The 14,567-nt window shown below is 42.5% G+C and overlaps 1 protein-coding gene across 12 annotated transcripts in view; it reads right to left on the bottom strand.

Annotated features, from left to right (window-relative positions):
* The window catches only part of LOC137380102 (uncharacterized), a 92,226-nt gene extending 77,761 nt beyond the window's left edge, over positions 1 to 14,465 (bottom strand). For 10 of the 12 annotated variants that reach the window (XM_068051739.1, XM_068051740.1, XM_068051747.1 and 7 more), the window contains exons 1-4: positions 14,408 to 14,465; positions 2,824 to 2,966; positions 1,902 to 2,055; positions 1,681 to 1,755 (exon numbers count right to left, since the gene is read on the bottom strand). In XM_068051739.1, coding sequence (XP_067907840.1) covers positions 1,681 to 1,755; positions 1,902 to 2,055; positions 2,824 to 2,966; positions 14,408 to 14,414 — 379 coding nt within the window. In that variant the 5' untranslated portion in view covers positions 14,415 to 14,465. Of the gene's footprint in view, positions 1 to 1,680; positions 1,756 to 1,901; positions 2,056 to 2,823; positions 2,967 to 9,839; positions 10,156 to 14,407 lie in introns of all 12 variants that reach the window. The other 2 variants (XM_068051751.1, XM_068051742.1) reach the window with 2 other exon arrangements.
* Positions 14,466 to 14,567: the final 102 nt, after the last annotated feature.

Below are 14,567 nucleotides of genomic sequence, written 5' to 3'. Positions count from 1 at the left end.
TAGTGTTATATTCTCTATCGCTGGTAAACATATTTATAAAATGCCTGAACAGGCCTCTCCCAATAACCCATGTAGTGCAGTACAGAGCCTTAAAGTGTCGTACAATGAACTTGTAATATCTAATATTTTCTGTTTTCCCTTTTGATTATGCTTTATTTTTGTTTTTCGAGAATAGAGTTATCTGTTCTGGAGAGTAATGCGTTTGTTTACTTTAACATCTATTGTCAATGCCACAATGGAAAGAACAAAACTAGATCCAATGTGTTTTAAAATGCACCTTGGAAGAGCCCGACACTTGTACGACACTCCAGTTGCCCACTCCAATAATCTTTGTGCTGACGAGTTTTGAATTATGAACAGTGTTGTGTGATAGACAGACAGCTGTAAGGAACAAGGTTGATATTGGCCAGAAGTTAATTTACTTTAGGTTTTTTCAGCCTTGGAATACTGAAAAGGTTTATGAACCCAATGGCAAGACCAGTTCTTCATAGTGAATTGATAAATTGTTTGAACCTATATAAATTATAGATTTTGAAACTGAATGGATATAGGTCTGGATCTGATCTCTATTACAGTAAAAACGGTGCATGTTCCAAAGGTGCTGTGCCTGTAGGTGGTGCTGTGAATGTAATGTTATGTATTTAATTGCGAATAATGTGGCAGCAACTGGCAGAACGCGACAGCCCCAAAAAACACCTTTATTAACCCCAGGATTCTACTAGTGACATGACAGAAAGGCCTGGAATTTCCTGAAATAGCATAACCAGCAAGTTAAGCCATACTTTACGCCAGTCTCTACATCAAATCTGATGTCTGGTACTTCAGCCAAAATTTTCTGCCACTCTTATTAACATTTACCAGAACAATAAAAATTAGTGGAAACAATCGTGGCCTGAAGCAACCACACAACTTACACCCTAATCCTTCTTTAATTTTCAAATATGAAGACAAATTTAAAATTTGAAGCCATAAACAATGCTTTATGCACACTACACACAGCATATTTAAGAAGCTTTCATTTTTTAAAACATAATTCTTTCATAAAAATGCAAAGATACAAAAATAAGTGCAGATTTCAGTGACAGGAAATAAACAAATGCTTTGAAAAAAAATTGGCAGAAAGCACCAGAAACATGACTGGTTCCCACTGCACCGAAACCTTTGAGCAGAAATTTACAGTCCTTTCATAACAGGGTGGAAATTATCATTCTCTTGTCTTTTGCATGGGGGAAGGGGCAATGCTAGTGAGTGGTTTTGAAGGTTTAGGTAGAGGTTTCGCTGAATTGGTGCAAAAAAGATGGAAGAAGACATGGCATAAAAACATCATACGTGATTTTATGTGAATTTTCTGCACCTTTTGTGCTGAAAATCAGCATAATGCCGTACTTATGCTGCTGTTTCAATGCAAGTTTTGTGGTAATTCCAGGCCAATAAATCTAAGCACTTTTGTACTACAACCAACATGTTCACTACAAATCCTAAAGGTTGAGGATTTATGTTACATTTCACATGCAATAGCACAAAGAAAAAACTAGTAGAGATAGTGCAGGCTATCACGTACTCTTTTGACCAAATAGACATACCAAAGGATTGACAAGTATGATTGATAGAAAAATTCTGTAAAATGTGTGAAGCTACCATAAAGGATCCAACTTACAAAGATTGCACAAAATTAAGTACCTTCTCTTTTCACAGGGTGAGGAAATTTTTCAATTTCTGCTGCATTTCGTTTGTTAACACAATTAAGCTCATCACCTGCAATGACATTTGATGACCAAAAAATAGTCTTCCTTTAATCCCCACAATTTTCAAATACAACATAACATTTTCACAATAAATCATGTCTTCAAACAGTGTGTGAAAAATTAACAGATTCTTGTTCAACATTAAGTGCGTTTTACCTGTCTTTCTTTGGCTTGGAAGCTGTTGGTACAGATATGGATCATACATTTTTAATGCTGTATAAAAATGACTACAGCTTTCTTCACCTTTTCGTGACAAACTTTCAAGAAGTGTGGTTGAGCGACTGTATTTTTCCATTTTAGCATTTCGTAACTGTAAAAATACAATGGGAAATTTTACAGATTACTTATCAACTTATTAATATCATTTCATAATCAACCAGTAGAAGATAAATATTAGGTCCTGTTACCAACTGAACTGATTAAGAATAATCAGTTTCTTATTAAAATAATGAATTGGGTGCATGCACAATTCTCGTTGATTCATAATCCATGGAGAAAAATTTTTACACAATTTGAAGCTGATATTGCATTCCACAAAGGCCACCTGACACTACATTGCTACCAAATAAACAGTGCAATGTAATTTTGCTTTTTCAATATTAGCTGGAACTTTAACGTAAGTGCTGGCTAAAAGATATGATTATATTGAGTTGGGTTTCATTTAGAGTGACTCCACACATAATAACGAAATATCACAATGTTTTATGTTTGAACATTCAGTTATGTAAATAATTTATGTCATTTTCAAATAATCTTAGTTGTAGTGCACAAGCTGCAGGGCATGACTATGAGGACGTATGCAAAATCAAGAATAAAGTTGGGCTCCTTTGGGTCCCTGTGCAATGTACAGCGCGAGTGAGAACATGTAAAATAATACTAAATCTGAACTATCTAAAAGCAATAAGCTTCATTTTCTTAATATATTTTAACTTAATGAGTTCAGCACAAACTGTATATTTTACATAAGAACAGTATTTAAATAGAGGTTATACTGACTCACAGGTATTGTGCAACATTAAAAAGATCTAAAACAATACTGCGAGGTGGGCAAAAAGAATATAAAACTAATGCATCTTACCATGTCATGTTCTCTTTTGTTCAGAACAGGAGGGTCTGTTTTGGCCAAATAAATAATAACCTGATTTAACAAGATTTCATACAGACCTCCCTCATTTGTAAAAAATAGTCTGTCATTTCTCAGTGCATCTTTGCAGCTCTTTCCTGCAACAGAAACAAATTGTGACTGTATAATAAATTATATTACATTCCTCGTCTGTTAGCAGATGCTTAAGTATCATGTGATTATCATTAACTCCTTTGTAAAATATCTCATTTTCACAGCCTGCTAATCACCAATTAGTAGAAATATTTCTAATAACTGGTGTTAGATCTTATTTAAAATATATTCCACAGCTATGACTTGACAGCTATTTATTATAACACATTTTAAATTATATCTCAAGAAACAAGATTTCCTCACTTCTTCCCATTATCATGCCATTCTAAAGAAACAAATATGAAAAATTATACTTTCATTCTTATTTCCATCTTCAGCAAAACATAAAAAATTTTCCAGAAACTTCTGACACTTTGGAGGTGATTTTTAACTCAAGCCTCCCATTTCACGCCTATAAATGAGTGGCCAGCAACTGAAAATTGGGATGGCACATCGGGCTGTCCACTGACACCCAAACCCCCCCTTATCTGAGTGTGTAAATGGGCAAGCGGCCCATTTCCTTCCGGAAACAGACCTGGGCATTTCAGTATGCAAATCAGGGCCCTTAACCAGTAATAGAATTTCAATTGCAATTTTCAGGTACAAATGAGCAGAGTGTGCGTAAGGTTTTCAGCGACATAACTAATAGCCCTCAGAGACTGCTAGAGGGTGCTCCCAGAACAGCAGGATTGCTTCTCTGAGCCCACAAAAACACCTCTGGCCTGCTGTGCCTCGATCGAGGCATTCCCCCACTTGATTTGACCTGCTGGTCGTCTCAACATTGAAGCTGGCCGATTTCGCACTATCCTACAGCAACAAGCTGCAACAGGGTACCCGTCTGGCGGCAGTCAAAAAAGGCCTGCACCAAAAATGGTTGCACCATTTTGTGCAAATTTCTGAAAACTTCCCAGAACTTCTCACAGGGTTTCAATTATTTTCCTTTATTCAGACTCCATATCACATTTACGGGGCTGGCGTGTGTGGGGTACGTAATATCTTTCACTTCACAGACCCAGGTGTGAACCTTCGTGATTTTAAGCATCCTAAGTAAAATACGGGCCAACAGTATCTGACCTCCTGCAGCAGAGTACCAATGCTGGTTCTACTATACTACAGTCTAAGATTAATAGGTACAGAGTGCAATTCTCAGATGACATGATCCCTGATTGCATTGCCTCACTGCAAATAGGAACATAGGAATAGGAGCAGGCCATTCAGCCACTCAATCCGACTCCACCTTTCAATTAGATGACAACAGATCTACATCTCAATTCCATTTACCCACTTTAACTCTATAACCCTTAATACACTTAGCCAGAAAAGAATCGATCAGTCTCCGATTTAAAATTATGAATTGAATGAGCACCGACTGCTTTTTTGTGGGAGAGTGTTCCACCCTTCTGCCACCCTTTGTGTGAATTTCTCTCCCGAATGGTCTGCCTCTGATTTTAAGGTACAAAGTCATCGGCCTGAACTCTGTTTCTCTCTCCACAGATCCTGCCAGACCTGTTGAGTATTTCCAACATTTTCTCTTTTCATTTCAGAAATAGATTGGTTCCAATTAGTTTACAGCAATCATGCTGGAGGTTGCTATTGTATTAATATACTCCCTCAGGGTGCTGAGTTGCTGTTGTATTAACATGTTCTCTCAGGGTGCTGAATTGCTGTTGTATTAACATGTTCTCTCAGGGTGCTGAATTGCTGTTGTATTAACATGTTCTCTCAGGGTGCTGAGTTGCTGTTGTATTAACATGTTCTTTCAGGGTGCTGAGTTGCTGTTGTATTAACATGTTCTCTCAGGGTGCTGAATTGCTGTTGTATTAACATGTTCTCTCAGGGTGCTGAGTTGCTGTTGTATTAACATGTTCTCTCAGGGTGCTGAGTTGCTGTTGTATTAACATGTTCTCTCAGGGTGCTGAATTGCTGTTGTATTAACATGTTCTCTCAGGGTGCTGAATTGCTGTTGTATTAACATGTTCTTTCATGGTGCTGAGTTGCTGTTGTATTAACGTATCAAGGAAAACCCTAAGGCTTTCTATAGGTATATCAGGAATAAAAGAATGACTAGAGTTAGATTAGGGCCAATCAAGGATAGTAGTGGGAAGTTGTGTGTGGAATCAGAGGAGATAGGGGAAGCGTTAAATGAATATTTTTCGTCAGTATTTACAGTAGGGAAAGAAAATGTTGTCGAGGAGAATACTGAGATTCAGACTACTAGGTTAGATGGGATTGAGGTTCACAAGGAGGAGGTGTTAGCAATTTTGGAAAGTGTGAAAATAGATAAGTCCCCTGGGCCAGATGGGATTTATCCTAGGATTCTCTGGGAAGCCAGGGAGGAGATTGCAGAGCCTTTGTCCTTGATCTTTATGTCGTCATTGTCGACAGGAATAGTGCCGGAAGACTGGAGGATAGCAAATGTTGTCCCCTTGTTCAAGAAGGGGAGTAGAGACAGCCCTGGTAATTATAGACCTGTGAGCCTTACTTCGGTTGTGGGTAAAATGTTGGAAAAGGTTATAAGAGACAGGATTTATAATCATCTTGAAAAGAATAAGTTCATTAGCGATAGTCAGCACGGTTTTGTGAAGGGTAGGTCGTGCCTCACAAACCTTATTGAGTTTTTCGAGAAGGTGACCAAACAGGTGGATGAGGGTAAAGCAGTGGATGTCGTGTATATGGATTTCAGTAAGGCGTTTGATAAGGTTCCCCACGGTAGGCTATTGCAGAAAATACGGAAGTATGGGGTTGAAGGTGATTTAGAGCTTTGGATCAGAAATTGGCTAGCTGAAAGAAGACAGAGGGTGGTGGTTGATGGCAAATGTTCATCCTGGAGTTTAGTTACTAGTGGTGTACCGCAAGGATCTGTTTTGGGGCCACTGCTGTTTGTCATTTTTATAAATGACCTGGAAGAGGGTGTAGAAGGGTGGGTTAGTAAATTTGCGGATGACACGAAGGTCGGTGGAGTTGTGGATAGTGCCGAAGGATGTTGTAGGTTACAGAGGGACATAGATAGGCTGCAGAGCTGGGCTGAGAGATGGCAAATGGAGTTTAATGCGGAAAAGTGTGAGGTGATTCACTTTGGAAGGAGCAACAGGAATGCAGAGTACTGGGCTAATGGGAAGATTCTTGGTAGTGTAGATGAACAGAGAGATCTTGGTGTCCAGGTACATAAATCCCTGAAAGTTGCCACCCAGGTTAATAGGGCTGTTAAGAAGGCATATGGTGTGTTAGCTTTTATTAGTAGGGGGATCGAGTTTCGGAGCCACGAGGTCATGCTGCAGCTGTACAAAACTCTGGTGAGACCGCACCTGGAGTATTGCGTGCAGTTCTGGTCACCGAATTATAGGAAGGGTGTGGAAGTTTTGGAAAGGGTGCAGAGGAGATTTACTAGGATGTTGCCTGGTATGGAGGGAAGGTCTTACGAGGAAAGGCTGAGGGACTTGAGGTTGTTTTCGTTGGAGAGAAGGAGGAGGAGAGGTGACTTAATAGAGACATATAAGATAATCAGAGGGTTAGATAGGCTGGATAGTGAGAGTCTTTTTCCTCGGATGGTGATGGCAAACACGAGGGGACATAGCTTTAAGTTGAGGGGTGATAGATATAGGACAGATGTTAGAGGTAGTTTCTTTACTCAGAGAGTAGTAGGGGCGTGGAACGCCCTGCCTGCAACAGTAGTAGACTCGCCAACTTTAAGGGCATTTAAGTGGTCATTGGATAGACATATGGATGAAAATGGAATAGTGTCGGTCAGATGGTTTCACAGGTCGGCGCAACATCGAGGGCCGAAGGGCCTGTACTGCGCTGTAATGTTCTAATTCTAATTCTAATTCTAACATGTTCTCTCAGGGTGCTGAGTTGCTATTGTATTAATATACTCTCTCAGGGTGCTGAATTGCTGTTGTATTAACATGTTCTCTCAGGGTGCTGAGTTGCTGTTGTATTAATATACTCTCTCAGGGTGCTGAGTTGCTGTTGTATTAACATGTTCTATCAGGGTGCTGAGTTGCTGTTGTATTAACATGTTCTATCAGGGTGCTGAGTTGCTGTTGTATTAACATGTTCTCTCAGGGTGCTGAATTGCTGTTGTATTAACATGTTCTCTCAGGGTGCTGAATTGCTGTTGTATTAACATGTTCTTTCAGGGTGCTGAATTGCTGTTGTATTAACATGTTCTCTCAGGGTGCTGAATTGCTGTTGTATTAACATGTTCTATCAGGGTGCTGAGTTGCTGTTGTATTAACATGTTCTCTCAGGGTGCTGAGTTGCTGTTGTATTAACATGTTCTTTCAGGGTGCTGAATTGCTGTTGTATTAACATGTTCTTTCAGGGTGCTGAATTGCTGTTGTATTAACATGTTCTCTCAGGGTGCTGAATTGCTGTTGTATTAACATGTTCTATCAGGGTGCTGAGTTGCTGTTGTATTAACATGTTCTCTCAGGGTGCTGAATTGCTGTTGTATTAACATGTTCTATCAGGGTGCTGAGTTGCTGTTGTATTAACATGTTCTATCAGGGTGCTGAGTTGCTGTTGTATTAATATACTCTCTCAGGGTGCTGAGTTGCTGTTGTATTAATATACTCTCTCAGGGTGCTGAGTTGCTGTTGTATTAATATACTCTCTCAGGGTGCTGAGTTGCTGTTGTATTAACATGTTCTCTCAGGGTGCTGAGTTGCTGTTGTATTAACACACTATGCCAGGGTGCTGATTTGCTGACGTTCTACCTGAAATAAGTGGGCCCACATCAGAGGCGCCATCTATGACTCAGCAATGACCACCTATGGCAAACGTGTGAAGCAGAACGCAGATTGCTTTTAATCTCACTTTGAAGAGCTGGAACCTGTCATAGCCGCTAAGTGCATTGCACTGTTGAACTACAAGAAAACCCCCAGCAAGTTAACATCTGTAGCACTTAAAGCAGCCAGAAGCGCTGCACAAAGAACAGCCAGGCGCTGCGCAAATGACTACTGGCAACACCTATGCAGTTGTATTCAGCTGGCATCCAACACCGGAAACATCAGAGGAATGAATGATGGCACTGAGAACTTTTGGGCCAACCATCAGGAAGATTGCCCCCCTCAAGTCTAAATCAGGGGACACAATCACTGAACAACACAAACAATTGACCGCTGGGTTGAGAACTACATAGAACTGTACTCCAGGGAAAATGTTGTCACTGAGACCGCCCTCAATGCAGCCCAGTCTCTGCCTGTCATGGATGAGCTGGAGGAACAGCCAACAAAATCAGAACTCAGTGATGCCATTGATTCTCTAGCCAGTGGAAAAGCCCCTGGGAAGGACGACATTACCACTGAAATAATCAAGAGTGCCAAGCCTGCTATACTTTCAGCACTCTACGAACTGCTTTGCCTGTGCTGGGATAAGGGAGCAGTACCACAGGACATGCGCGATGCCAATATCATCACCTTCTATAAGAACAAGGGTGACCACGGTGACTGCAACAACTACCGTGGAATCTCCCTGCTCAGCATAGTGGGGAAAGTTTTCAGTTGAGTCGCTTTAAACAGGCTCCAGAAGCTGGCTGAGCTTGTCTACCCTGAAGCACAGTGTGGCTTTCGAGCAGAGAGATCCACCATTGACATGCTGTTCTCCCTATGCCAGCTACAGGAGAAGTGCCGAGAACAACAGATGTCCCTCAACGTTGCTTTCATTGATCTCACCAAAGCCTTTGACCTTGTCAGCAGATGTGGTCTCTTCAGACTACGAGCAAAGATCGGATGTCCACCAAAGCTACTAAGTATCATCACCTCATTCCATGACAATACGAAAGGCACAATTCAACATAGCGGTGCCTCATCAGACCCCTTTCCTATCCTGAGTGGCGTGAAACAGGGCTGTGTTCTCGCACCTACACTGTTTGGGATCTTCTTCTCCCTGCTGCTCTCACATGCGTTCAAGTCTTCAGAAGAAGGAATTTTCCTCCACACAAGATCAGGTGGCAGGTTGTTCAACCTTGCCTGTCTAAGAGCGAAGACCAAAGTATGGAAAGTCCTCATCAGGGAACTCCTCTTTGCTGACAATGCTGCATTAACATCCCACACTGAAGAGTGTCTGCAGAGACTCATCGACAGGACTGCGGCTGCCTGCAACAAATTTGCGTTAAGAAAACGAACATTATGGGACAGGACGTCAGAAATGCTCCATCCATCAATATTGGCGACCACGCTCTGGAAGTGGTTCAAGAGTTCACCTACCTAGGCTCAACTATCACCAGTAACCTGTCTCTCGATGCAGAAATCAACAAGCGCATGGGAAAGGCTTCCACTGCTATGTCCAGACTGGCCAAGAGAGTGTGGGAAAATGGCACACTGACACGGAACACAAAAGTCCGAGTGTATCAAGCATGTGTCCTCAGTACCTTGCTCTATGGCAGCGAGGCCTGGAGAACGTATGTCAGCCAAGAGCGACATCTCAATTCATTCCATCTTTGCTGCCTCCGGAGAATCCTTGGCATCAGGTGGCAGGACCGTATCTCCAACACAGAAGTCCTTGAGGCAGCCAACATCCCCAGCATAGACACCCTACTGAGCCAGCGGCACTTGAGATGGCTTGGCCATGTGAGCTGCATGGAAGATGGCAGGATCCCCAAGGATACATTGTACAGTGAGCTCGTCACTGGTATCAGACCCACCGGCCGTCCATGTCTCTGCTTTAAAGATGTCTGCAAATGCGACATGAAGTCCTGTGACATTGATCACAAGTTGTGGGAGTCAGTTGCCAGTGATCGCTAGAGCTAGCGGGCAGCCATAAATGCGGGTCTAAAGTGTGGCGAATCGAAGAGACTTAGCAGTTGGCAGGTAAAAAGACAGAACCACAAGGCGAGAGCCAACTGTGTAACAAATTTACTTTCTTTTTTTACTTACTTTTTTTGATTTATCTATTGGTTATTTGAAAAAGACCATAGCAGAGAAGTATCGAAGTATTTAACTCATAAATTTATATAAAGTAATAAAGTAATTAACTAAGTAGAGATGCCTGGGCAGGTGATGTGCTGTAGCTGTATGATGTGGGAGCTGGCTGTCCCCATTGTGAACGGCAGGGACCACATCTGCAGCAAGTGTTGGTTGCTGGAAGAGCTCCGGCTCAGAGTTGATGATCTGGAGTCTGAGCTTCAAACACTGCGGCACATCCGGGAGGGGGAGAGTTACCTGGACGTTTTGTTTCAGGAGGCAGTCACACCTGGTAGATTAAGTAATTCAAATTCAGTTAGTGATCAGGGACAACAGGGTCTGATTGCAAGTGAGGCAGGTAGGGGGATCCTGAGTTCAGGAGTGGAGGAGCCTCAGCCTTTGACCTTATCCAACAGGTACGAGATACTTGCTCCCTGTGTGGATGAGGAAAAGGGCTGCGGGGAGGATGAGCCAACTGACCATGGCACCATGGTGCAGAAGGCCATTCAAGAGGGGTTGAGCAAAAAGACAAGTAGTAGTTGTAGGGGATTCTATAATTAGGGGGATAGATAGTATCCTTTGCAAGCCGGATCGGGAGTCCCGCATGGTGTGTTGCCTGCCCAGTGCCAGGGTGCAGGACATCTCTGACCGGCTTGAAAGGATATTGGAGCGGGAGGGGGAGGATCCAGTTGTTGTGGTCCACGTTGGGACTAACAACATAGGCAAGGCTAGGATGGAGGACCTGTTTGGGGATTATAAAGCACTAGGAACGAAATTAAGAAACAGGTCCTCGAGGGTCATAATCTCCGGATTACTGCCCGAGCCACGTGCAAATTGGCTTAGGGATAAGAATATTAGGGCAGTAAACACGTGGCTAAGGGAGTGGTGTGGGAAAGAGGGGTTCCATTTCATAGGGCACTGGCATCAGTTTTGGAACCGGGGGGATCTGTACCGATGGGACGGTCTCCACCTGAACCGATCTGGAACCAGTGTTCTAGCGAAATGGATAAATAGGGTAGTCTCTAGGACTTTAAACTAGTGACTCGGGGGGAAGGGAAATGGGAAACGACAGGGAGTATGACAAATAAAAAGGTAAGCAGCAGGCTAACATGTGTGCAGGAGGGTTTAAGTTCAAGGCAGACGATGAAAGAAGCAGAAAGGAAGGATAACTCAGGAGTTATTATTAGAGATGTTGGAAATCATGAGGGTAAGAAAGCTAGCATAAAGGCACTTTACCTGAATGCTCGTAGCATTCGTAACAAGGTTGATGAGTTAACGGCACAAATCATTGCGAATAAATATGATTTGGTAGCCATTACGGAGACATGGTTACAGGTTGGTCATGACTGGGAGTTAAATATCCAGGGGTACCAGACTATTCGGAAGGGCAGACAGGAAGGTAAGGGAGGTGGTGTAGCTCTGATACTCAAGGACGACATCAGGGCGGTGCTGAGAGATGATACAGGTTCTATGGAGAATGAGGTTGAATCCATTTGGGTGGAAGTTAGAAACTCTAAGAAGAAAAAGTCATTGATAGGCGTAGTCTATAGGCCACCAAATAATAACATCACATTGGGGCGGGCAATAAACAAAGAAATAACTAATGCCTGTAAAAATGGTACGGCAATTATCATGGGGGATTTTAATCTACATGTAGATTGGTCGAACCAGCTCAGTCAGGGTAGCCTTGAGGAGGAATTTGTTGAGTGTATCCGTGATAGTTTTCTTGAACAGGATGTAATGGAACCGACGAGGGAGCAAGCTATCCTAGATCTAGTACTGTGTAATGAGACAGGAATAATTAATGACCTCATGGTTAGGGATCCTCTTGGTAGGAGTGATCACAGTATGGTTGAATTTAGAATACAGATGGAGAGTGTGAAGATAAAATCCAATACCAGGGTCCTGTGCTTGAACAAGGGGGACTACAATAGAATGAGGGAGTACTTGGCTAAAGTGGACTGGAAACAAATATTTTACAGTGGGACAGTTGACGAGCAGTGGAGGACTTTCAAAGCAATTTTTCAAAGTGCTCAGCAAAAGTATATTCCAGTGAAAATGAAGGACTGGAGGAAAAGGGGTAATCTGCCATGGACGTCTAAGGAAATAAGGGAGGCTATCAAATTGAAAAAGAAGGCATACAAAGTGGCCAAAAGCAGCATGAAACTAGAAGATTGGGAAAACTTTAAAGGTCAACAGAAAGCTACAAAAAGAGCTATAAAGAAAAGTAAGATGGAACATGAGAAAAAACTAGCACAGAATATAAAGACAGATAGCAAAAGTTTCTATAAATATATAAAACAAAAAAGAGTGGCTAAAGTAAACGTTGGTCCTTTAGAGGATGAGAAGGGGAATTTAGTTATGGGATATGATGAAATGGCCGAGGCATTGAACAGGTATTTTGTATCGGTCTTCTCAGTGGAGGACATTAATAACATGCCAGTAATTGACAAAGAGACGAACGTAGGTGAGGACCTGGGAACAATCATTATTACGGAAGAGGCAGTGTTGGGAAAGCTAATGGAGCTAAGGATTGATAAGTCTCCTGATGGAATGCATCCCAGGGTACTAAAAGAGATGGTGGGAGAAATGGCAGGTGCACTGACGGTAACTTTCCAAAATTCGCTGGACTCTGGGGTAGTCCCAGTTGATTGGAAAACAGCAGATGTGACACGACTGTTTAAAAAGGGAGGTAGACAAAAGATGGGGAATTATAGACCGATTAGCTTAACCTCTGTAGTGGGGAAGATGCTTGAGTCTATTATCAAGGAAGAAATAGCAGGGCATCTCGATAGAAATTGTCCCGTTGGGCAGACGCAGCATGGGTTCAGGAAGGACAGGTCATGCTTGACAAATCTTTTGGAATTCTATGATGACATTACGAGCAAGGTGGACAATGGGGACCCAGTGGATGTGGTGTACCTAGATTTCCAAAAGGCCTTCGACAAGGTGCCGCACAAGAGGCTGCTGCATAAGATAAGGATGCATGGCGTCAGGGGTAAAGTATTAGCATGGATAGAGGACTGGTTGACTAACAGGAAGCAGAGAGTGGGGATAAATGAGTGCTATTCTGGTTGGCAATCAGTCACTAGTGGTGTGCCTCAGGGATCGGTGTTGGGACCGCAATTATTTACAATTTATATAGATGATTTGGAGTTGGGGACCACGTGTAGGGTGTCAAAGTTTGCAGATGACACTAAGATGAGTGGCAGGGCAAAGTGTGCAGATGACTGTGAAACTTTGCAGAGGAACATAGATACATTGAGTGAGTGGGCAAAGGTCTGGCAGATGGAATACAATGTTAATAAATGTGAAGTCATTCATTTCGGTAGGAGTAACAGGAAAAAGGATTATTACTTGAATGGTAAAAAGTTGCAGCATGCTGCTATGCAGAGGAACCTAGGTGTCCTTGTGCATGAATCGCAGAAGGTTGGTCTGCAGGTACAGCAAGTAATTAGGAAGGCAAATGGAATTTTGTCCTTCATTGCTAAAGGGATTGAGTTTAAAAGCAGAGAGGTACTGGTGAGGTCGCACCTGGAGTACTGTGTGCAGTTTTGGTCTCCTTACTTGAGAAAGGATATACTGGCACTGGAGAGGGTGCAGAGGAGGTTCACGAGGTTGATTCCGGAGTTGAGGGGGTTGGCTTATGAGGAGAGACTGAGTAGATTGGGATTATATTCATTGGAGTTCAGAAGAATGAGGGGGGATCTTATAGAAACATATAAAATCATGAAGGGAATAGATAAGATACAAGTAGAGAGGATGTTTCCACTGGCAGGTGAAGCTAGGACAAGAGGGCATAGCCTCAAGATTAGAGGGAGCAGATTTAGGACTGAATTAAGAAGGAACTTCTTCACCCAGAGGGTTGTTAATCTATGGAATTCCTTGCCCAGTGAAGTAGTTGATGCTTCTTCAGTAAACGTCTTTAAAGCCAAGGTAGATATCTTTTTGAACAATAAAGGAATTAAGGGATACGGTGAGAGCGCGGGTAAGTGGATCTGAGTCCACGAAAAGATCAGCCATGATCTTATTGAATGGCAGAGCAGGCCGAGGGGCCGGACAGCCTACTCCTGCTCCTAGTTCTTATGATCTTATGAGCCCCGACAACCAATTTTATCTGCAGCACCTGTGGAAGAGTCTGTCACTCTAGAATTGGACTTTATAGCCACTCCAGGCACTGTTTCACAAACCACTGACCACCTCCAGGCGCTTACCCATTGTCTCTCGAGACAAGGAGGCCAAAGAAGAAGACCTGAAATACACGAAGAGTTGGCACAGCCCAGAGAAAGGTGGCTCTTCACACAGAGATAGAATACATGCTAACGACTGGAATCACAGTCAATCATTTCAAACATTGCTCAATTCAGTACAAGCATCAAACTGGCAGCAGAAATATAACTTCTGCCTCTATACCTTTCATCTGTTTTAAATTTCATGCCTGGCTTAAACGACACCAGTGGTCTGAGCAACATCCTATTTCTCCACCCCTTCTATTGATCTGCACAGATAAATAACTAAGTCTTGCTGTTTCCAACTCTTACCCTCCATTTGTTCCACAGCCTCTCGCAAATTTATCTCGTTTCCTGCCTTTCACTTTAGCCATCAGACCGCCCACAATATCCAAACTGACCAATCCCCACATGAGCGAGTGTGAATGGCAGCAAGGAGGAGCGAGAGACGCTTTTCGGCTCAGATTAAAAG

This window comes from Heterodontus francisci, chromosome 19, assembly GCF_036365525.1.
Source record: "Heterodontus francisci isolate sHetFra1 chromosome 19, sHetFra1.hap1, whole genome shotgun sequence".
Taxonomy (NCBI): Eukaryota; Metazoa; Chordata; class Chondrichthyes; order Heterodontiformes; family Heterodontidae; genus Heterodontus; species Heterodontus francisci.
The sequence above is the reverse complement of the archived record's forward strand: the minus strand, read 5'-3'. Positions and strand labels throughout refer to the sequence as shown.